The 7,875-nt window shown below is 41.1% G+C and overlaps 1 protein-coding gene across 4 annotated transcripts in view; it reads right to left on the bottom strand.

Moving 5' to 3' along the window:
- Nucleotides 1-7,621, bottom strand: part of LOC306788141 (histone acetyltransferase KAT5-like) — a gene marked incomplete at its 5' end in the record, with an annotated part of 8,780 nt that extends 1,159 nt beyond the window's left edge. Inside the window, 16 exons of one of the 4 annotated variants that reach the window (XM_079283525.1) lie at nucleotides 1-541; nucleotides 976-1,057; nucleotides 1,545-1,704; nucleotides 1,820-1,913; nucleotides 2,027-2,167; nucleotides 2,264-2,353; nucleotides 2,442-2,690; nucleotides 2,922-2,984; nucleotides 4,302-4,376; nucleotides 4,462-4,632; nucleotides 5,106-5,288; nucleotides 5,374-5,442; nucleotides 5,979-6,115; nucleotides 6,246-6,314; nucleotides 7,445-7,511; nucleotides 7,592-7,621. The exon at nucleotides 1-541 is cut by the window's left edge and continues 1,159 nt beyond it. In XM_079283525.1, the coding sequence (XP_079139651.1) occupies nucleotides 407-541; nucleotides 976-1,057; nucleotides 1,545-1,704; nucleotides 1,820-1,913; nucleotides 2,027-2,167; nucleotides 2,264-2,353; nucleotides 2,442-2,690; nucleotides 2,922-2,984; nucleotides 4,302-4,376; nucleotides 4,462-4,632; nucleotides 5,106-5,288; nucleotides 5,374-5,442; nucleotides 5,979-6,115; nucleotides 6,246-6,314; nucleotides 7,445-7,511; nucleotides 7,592-7,621 (1,815 nt within the window). In that variant the 3' untranslated portion in view covers nucleotides 1-406. Of the gene's footprint in view, nucleotides 542-975; nucleotides 1,058-1,544; nucleotides 1,705-1,819; nucleotides 1,914-2,026; nucleotides 2,168-2,263; nucleotides 2,354-2,441; nucleotides 2,691-2,921; nucleotides 2,985-4,301; nucleotides 4,377-4,461; nucleotides 4,633-5,105; nucleotides 5,289-5,328; nucleotides 5,443-5,978; nucleotides 6,116-6,245; nucleotides 6,315-7,444; nucleotides 7,512-7,591 lie in introns of all 4 variants that reach the window. The other 3 variants (XM_079283526.1, XM_079283527.1, XM_079283528.1) reach the window with 3 other exon arrangements.
- Between the last annotated feature and the right edge of the window lie 254 nt (nucleotides 7,622-7,875).

The raw sequence follows: 7,875 nt of genomic DNA, 5'->3' as shown, positions 1-7,875 counted from the left end.
TAAAACAATGACGTCTCCATTAGGTGGTCTGTAAGTTTGCCATTGTAAGCTTAAATGTACACTATTAAACAAACGCACTGTCGGTCATGAGCGGGATCTTTTACACAGTAGAAGGTGTGGTGTATATTTTGGCGGAGTCACGGTTAACCAGTCTCTTTTTTTGTCTCCAACTTTGAGAGCTTTTTAAATTCACAATATACAAGGAATATTCACAATAAACGTTTTTGCATCTCAAAGTGACAATTTATGTTCGTTGTGTCTTATCTGAAAAAGAGTCCTGGGTTCAAAAAGGTTTTGAGGTTCCACGAGAGGAACCTGGAGAAAAACCTCGATCTGATCCACGGTTTGCTTCAAGTCTGCTATCTGGCGGTTTGGGGGGGTTGGTCCAGTGAACCTGGCCGGGGCTCTACCACTTGCCCCTCTTGCTCCAGTCCTTAGGTGTGAAGTGAAGGCATTTTGGATCTATGCGCAAGTGTCTCTTCTGCATCGCCCTTTCGTGACCGTCCACAATGTCCTCTGAGAGAGTCAGGATGTACTGGCCCTAGATTCAAGAGACAAAAACATAAAAATCAAACTTAAATAACCACATGTGGCTCCATCAATATGTGATCCGCGTAGAGACCACTCGTGTGTTATATCAGCCGTCTGTGCTTTGGCGTCACATATTTCATCAGCGATACATTTTTAAACACGCAAAAACAAATAAACAACACTTCTCCCTATCACCACATTAAAAACATGAACAAATGAAATATCAAGACATCTGAAACAAGAGTCTCATGGAAAGCTGTATGAAGACGAATGACAGGAAGGAAGTGGGAGCAGCCGCGTTTTTTCTACCGCTCTTATGTTTCACAGTGGAAGGAATCTAATTTAATTTACACAGGGAAGTGGTTGCTTGACACACCACCATGCTGCAGATGCGATCACAAAGGGCAGGGTTGAGGATGAAGGAACACGGCGTTGGTCTCTCACCTTGTAATAGTTGATGAGGTTTAGGTACTGAAGCGTTGAAATGACGTCTTCTTTCTTTACACTCGTGATCTCACTGATCTCGCTGGAGGGTCAAATGAAAAGGGAGCCAATCATTAAACTGCCGCAATGAAAAATTACTCTTGGGAGACAATTTAAACGTGTCGGCAACATTTGAGAATCCAACAAGAGTCTGCTTGATTGTTAAAGTATCCGACCGAACAACACAGACCTCTTTTCCAATTAAAGTCGTTGGCAACTCCAGTGGGAAAGTCGCCACGTCGGTTACATTGACAGTCCGTTCCTTCAGTCCTTCCTCCAAAGCTACTCCCCCCAAATTATCATTATGAATGTAAACTAGTGTGAGCAGGCAGGCAGCCCGATCCAAATCATTTCAAGCTAGCGAATAAAACGATGGCCCAGGCTTATTACAGTCCTGGGACAGCCACAGACACCGGATCTTTTATTTTTATTGACAGAGCATCTGATTTATTGATACAACCAAAACAATCTAAAATACATTACCAACCCGAGCTTTAAATCATTGAGATAAAATGCCACGAGTCACATACTTGATTGTAATCTGCGGCCTTTCTCCATTGTCGGGTTTAAGGTCCATGAGAATTTCCAAGATGGTCTGGGACCAGTAGGACCGATAGGACAAAAGGCCGAGGTCAGAAAGTGGCTTCTCGGGCGTCCCCGTCTTCCCTTCTACCTTGGACAGCTCGTAACCTGACAGAAGTACACACAGAGAACTGATGAGCACAGGTGAGGTGAACACAGAGAAGCTATTTGAATGTGCGTATATTTACTGGCACTGTGCCACTGTTTATGATTCTGCACTTACTGAACTCAATGAGCAGTTTGCCGTAGCCTCTCCGCTGGTAGGGCGGCAACGTCAGGATGCAGGCTACGTTATAATCTTCAGTCGACTCTTTTTCCTGCACAAAGAAAATTAAGTTTGGTTTGGGAACCCCGGTTTAATAGGGAGCCCGTTTCCAAGAGGACTGTGTACACACACACGGTACCAGAAGTTGAAAAGAGTTGCGTTTACCTTAGAGAAGTAGCCCACTATGTGGAAGCCTTTGGAGTCATACTCTGTCATTACATAGAAGAGGAAAGGGTCTGTGTCGTAATACAAGGTTTTGTGGTCCAGGAAACACTTTGCAAGTAAACACAGGTTCTGGGAATAAGTCTGGAAAACAATGACAGACATATATCAATCAAAAACAAACAAATGCTGTAAAAAAAATGTTTTGAGGAGAGAGACAAACATCCTCCAATCACTTACTTTGTTTTTCCTGCCGTCAATCTCAAAAAAGGAGATGGTGCCTTTGCGGTAGATCTCGTTGCCCGGAGGATGTCTTAGATTACATTTTGTCTGTCAAAGACGCAAAACACGAGAGGATGAACTCCATGTGCCGCAAGAGATTAAGGGCTTAAGATAGTGACATACTGATGATGCTTACCAAATGCCTCTGGAGACACTTCAGGCTTTTGAGGTACTTGAGACAGAATTCACAGAGGTAGAGGATGGGCAAAGCGGTGAGTTCCTGTGGGTATGGCGAGAAGTACCAGGGCTTCAGTCTGTGACGTCCCAACTCTATACACTCGATGTTTTTCATCCGGGTGACGATGTCGTCGTGGCTGCGGTCGGACACCAGACTGCCCGTCATGCGGGGTGCAGACGGGATGCCGTCGGAACTGTCTTGGGAATCCTGGAGGTAAACGATGTGGACATTTGACACACTTACTGTACTGCAGCTATTTTCATGCAGATAAACATTGTGTTAAAACAAAACGCTGCTTGATCAGATGGAGCATGTGTACTTTAAGAGCTCAACACATTTATATTTCTTTAAATAAGTAACATGAATAACACACCTCTGTTCTATTGGACACACTAAAGGCACAGCAACATACCATCAGCGTGTGATAATAAAACTGACCTCTGGTGGTGGTAGAAAGACACTGGCACTTTGAGGGTTGTTATACTGCAAAACCTTTATCATCTGCAGGAAAAAGACACAGAAATCAGGCTTATGGAAACTGTAAAGGGGAATAAAATGGTTCTTATTTACACTGAACAGTTTGGTTCAGGGGCAGATTGAAAGCAATGTTCAACTTTTGTTTTTGTGGATTAAAGGTTGGTTCATCGGGAGCCAGCAATAATGACAATCATAAGGAGTGATAGAGATGTTAATGAAGAAGGAACAGAGCAAACACAAACGAATCAATGATTTCACGTGAGTTTGACAGATTGTTTTGTTTACTAACATGACAAACCCACTGGCCACTGTCATCAGAGCTGATTATATTCTATGTTATATCATAACTGAATATAACAGCTGAGCTGCTTTTCTTGGACATTTTTCTGACTCATTTCGTGACATTTAATATGTTTTTGTGTATAACTACCGTGTTACATGGACGTATTTAAAGTTACAATCAGTTGTTCTGCTCTTGAGTCTCTCAAAAACAAATAACACATTTGAATGCATATTGTGATAGATCGTTACCATTTTGTAACACAAAATGAATTAATTATTATTTTTTTTTTGTAGAATAGGCTTGAAAATTACTCATGTCAAAATCTTAATCAATACTCCTCATTGTACAGTTGTAGCACGGTCATTCAATGTAGCAAAACAAAAAGGCCAACATAAACGTATTTAACTTCATATAAAAATCAAACACATCTGACTTGAAGAATTAGTCGACATTGAAAAAAATAAAAATGTCCCCAAACCTTGCTGGTGTGTTGTCGGGCTTTATGTTTATTTCTAACGAATTTGAACTAAAACAGGTTTTAACAAAAGAGATTTTAGGTTTAGAAACGTTTAACCAAACAGGGAGTTGTGACGTGAAACGTCCTTCTTTAATTAAATTAAATGACAAATTAACAGATTTTAAAAAATACTTTGTCAACATACTCGTATATTTGTGTTTTGTAAAGATGGTTATTCAGCAATTAGCATGGCGAAAAGCTCGTCTCATTTCAAACAGTAAAGCAGGATAACAACACAGTCAGCAATCATTCATGTGATAAAAACATTAATGTTTTTGACAAATACATGAAAAACTTAAATTCTGCTGACATGAATACAGGCAGTGTGTTTGGTCATCTGAGGTTGAATACTGGAGTAGATGATGCACATAAACACAATTTATTCTTTGACTATTTTAATTCTATACGTATACTATATCATTTGTTGTTTTTAAAATCATGCTTTTTTAAAAACCAGAAAGATGGAGAGACTCTGACATAAGGCACACATTTAAAATGAGAACATAATTCGGTGACTGTGAAGATGAAACACACTTCATACCTCATCAGTTCCCCCACAGTTAGCTTTTCTCTTCCTCCCGGGCTGCGAGGGGATGAGTCGCCGGGCAGTGCCGTTCTGTCATTACAAAGAAACGAGAAGTTACACATCATTCAGTGAAACGATACTCAAACCGTTAAGAATCAAAGACCGTTTTCTTTACCGTTGTGAGCGAGGAGATCGGCTCATGGTCTTCGCGGGACTTAAACGTGTTGGGCTCCCTCACAGCGGGAAAACCAGAGGCCTGAGAGGCTTCAGTTGAACTTGGCAGGGAGGGCACGGCGGTGGTCGGGGGTAGCTGAGTCGCCAAGGGGACGGCCTCCACTTTCCTCTTCTGCAGCAAAACAAACGTCGTTAAAATGGGAACACGGACCAAACACTTCGACCAGTCCACAGTCCAGTCAGACCAGAGGCCTGTGTTCAAGATGACACAACGAAGTAATGATTTAAAGATGGTTTAACGTCATGAAGCAGTGCCCTCTTAATATTATCTGCAGTCTGTTCACTGATATGAGCTCAGACTGTGTCTGGTTAAATGGCCACAGCACGTCACATTAATTAAGCAGGTTTTACGTCGGTATTAAGACGCAGCAGCCACAGATCAGCTGCAACTCCACTGGGTTAAAACTAAAAGTGTTTAAACTACCTGCATCAACAACTTCCCACTTTTTCATTCGTGTACGATTTATTTTGTTAGCTGCTTTAGCACATGTGATTTAATATATTTCATCACACATGAAGCTCATCGAATAATCCATCTTCAGCACAACATGGACGGTTACAACATAAACAGAGAACACCAGCTACCTTGAAAGATTTGAAGTTGAAATGTGGCTTGACGAGTCCAGTGCATACACCCGACAAACATTTGGATACACTGTGTGTTAAACCACTTCCAGACGTGATGTGCACGACCGGATCGGCATCTTCCTTTTTTATATCATGGTTGTTTATTTCTGGATTCCCATGCAGTTCGGCATGACCCGATAGCTGTATGAGCACACAAGAGGCATGTTAACACCAGGCTCACACTAAGGTCTCCGTCATTTCTAGAACGTGTAGATTCAAGCTGTACCGGCGTGGGGAGGGTTTTGCCTCTGGAAGGAGGTGTGGCAGACTGTGCGTTGAGATCTAGACTCTTCCTCTGAATTGAAGAGAAAGGAAGAGAAGAAGGAAGAGGTTACTTGACATTCATATGAACACTTAGATTCAATCTCAGGGATTTAATGCACACACAATGTAACTCGTGTCTTCCATAATAACCGCACTGAAAATGAACAGTTCTGTGCCGATCTAAATCAAATCTGAAGATGTATGAAAACAACAATGTAGACTGAAAACTTTCTTAAATTGGCCAGTCGTCGACATCACACACTCCATTAATGATTCGATAAAATGTTCCTGAAGTGTCGAGGCTGGGTTGAATATGAACGTTGAACAATAATGCTGTTCCCATTCAGCGAGCAAACACACCACATACAGTGTTGGTGCATTTTAACAAATCATTGAGTCAAGCAGCATGCTAAATATTGTAGGTCGTTAGCAAAGAGACCACGTAAACTTGTTACAACCTACACTATAAAGCTTATGATATCCACTTAGCAATATTCATAACACAGGAACTGAGATTGACATCATCATTAACTTTTATATTCTGTGGGTATCCACAGCATCACCTACCACATCTCTCTCTGGAGAACTGGGACGGGAGCCTGGAAGACCATTCTTGGTTGGTGTTTTAGCTTCTTTCTTAGGGAACTGGAGCTTCTTCATGTCCAGCCTGTCCCCCGTGACCCACTCATCTAGGCGCTTGTTGACTTTTAACACAAGCAGTTTGACAAAAACAAAAAGACATATGCTGTGATGTTTCTGTGTTGTGTAATTCAGTCTGTAAAGCTGCAGTTAAAATGTCAAATAAAAACAAGATGCAACACAAACTATACTCACAGTCAATATAGTGAACATAGTAAAGCTTTCTCGAAGAGACTTCCTTCACACTTAGGATTTCAGCCAATGCTGTAAGAAAAGCAGATAAGTCAAATTAAAACTTGCAATGACCTGTACTCAAATCACTTAAATTATTGTCATGGACATCCATGAAACAGCTGCTTAAACCACTCAACAACAATCATTGTGGGTAAAAGGATTTGTGTAGATTTCAGTAAACTAGAGGAGCAAGTAATACGGAAAGACGTGTACTCAGACAATGTATCAAAACTATGCCAATTTTTTTGTGACGAATATCTGCCTTTACGTTTTACATTACGTGTCTTTTGGGTTTTATAATAACAGTAACTGAAATACTTCACACAGCTCTGGGAATATAAGTGGCCATGTTTCATAACATCCTGATATTCAATGAACAATGACAAAATCATAACTAAAAAAAAATGAGCTGTCTCCCTTGCTGCAAGATAAATCCACGGTGTCACGAGTACTAACAAAAAGTTTACAAGTACTGCACAAATTATGTTTCACCTCTTGAGACCTCTATTATAAATTAATTTAAATAGAAAAGCTCTAAAAGATAAAAACATCTCCCAACTCACTGCTCATAAATATACACATGCAACCTGTGACAAAGAGTAGCGAACAGTTATTGCTTTCATTTAAAATATCAAGCAAGACATTTATGAACCACTGCACAAAACCCACTTGGACATGAGGATGTCAGAGTAGTAAAGCTGCGACAATGGCCCAACTAAAGCTTCACGCGTCACTGAAGTGTCGGACTGATTTGGCTAATTTTGTTGTGGCTCTTACTTTTCTCATCAGACCTGTCAAAACAAGTAACGATCGGACTACATTGGCCCATAGACATGGCCCTTAAAAGTCATCAAATCTTCATTCAGGCAACCAACTGTTCGACCTGAACAGTTGGTTTCAGATTTGTAAACAACAGCGTGATGTCAGATAGATTTCGCCCAAGCTCCCCATACAAATGTATTTAGCGTGTTAATTAAATGTGGGATGTAGGAGTGGTATTAGCAAGCATTCAAATTAAATGCATTTACAGTGTACAGCCTTGTGAGTGTGGTGTTTACAATGCTTTCACTGGAGGCCGAGGCGTCTGATAACAACAGCTGAGGTTCGCTAGTTAGCATTAGCTAGCTTAGCACTGGAAAAAACAACCGGACAATACTTACGCCATTCGTCCTCGTGTTCTTGGTTTTTACGTAGAACGGGGAGGCGACAGCCCTCAACAATCTCGACCTGTCGAAAAGAATACGTTAATTTGCATCCTGAAAGTGGTCAATGTCCCTAAAATAAAATTATATCTCTTGAAAACCTACCGATGATGCGTTGTCCGCCATTTTCGTCATCTGTGAGAGCAGGAGCAGGGTGTTGTGGGAAAATGCCGGTCCTCAACAAAGATTAAATAAACAGCAAGATAAGCTCCTCGAAATGATATGAGGAGCGGAAGTCGGAAAACAAACCCGGAAGAAAATCGCAGGAGTCGTCATCGAATGGCAGGCGTGGTGCAACGCATTTATTAGGTTAGGACTACTACGACATGATTTTAAGGTCATCAGTGTGCGACGAGACCAGAGAAAGAAAGTTTGTTGGAAAAGTGGTG

The sequence above is a fragment of the Melanostigma gelatinosum genome (assembly GCF_949748355.1).
Source record: "Melanostigma gelatinosum genome assembly, chromosome: 14".
Taxonomy (NCBI): domain Eukaryota; kingdom Metazoa; phylum Chordata; class Actinopteri; order Perciformes; family Zoarcidae; genus Melanostigma; species Melanostigma gelatinosum.
The sequence above is the reverse complement of the archived record's forward strand: the minus strand, read 5'-3'. Positions and strand labels throughout refer to the sequence as shown.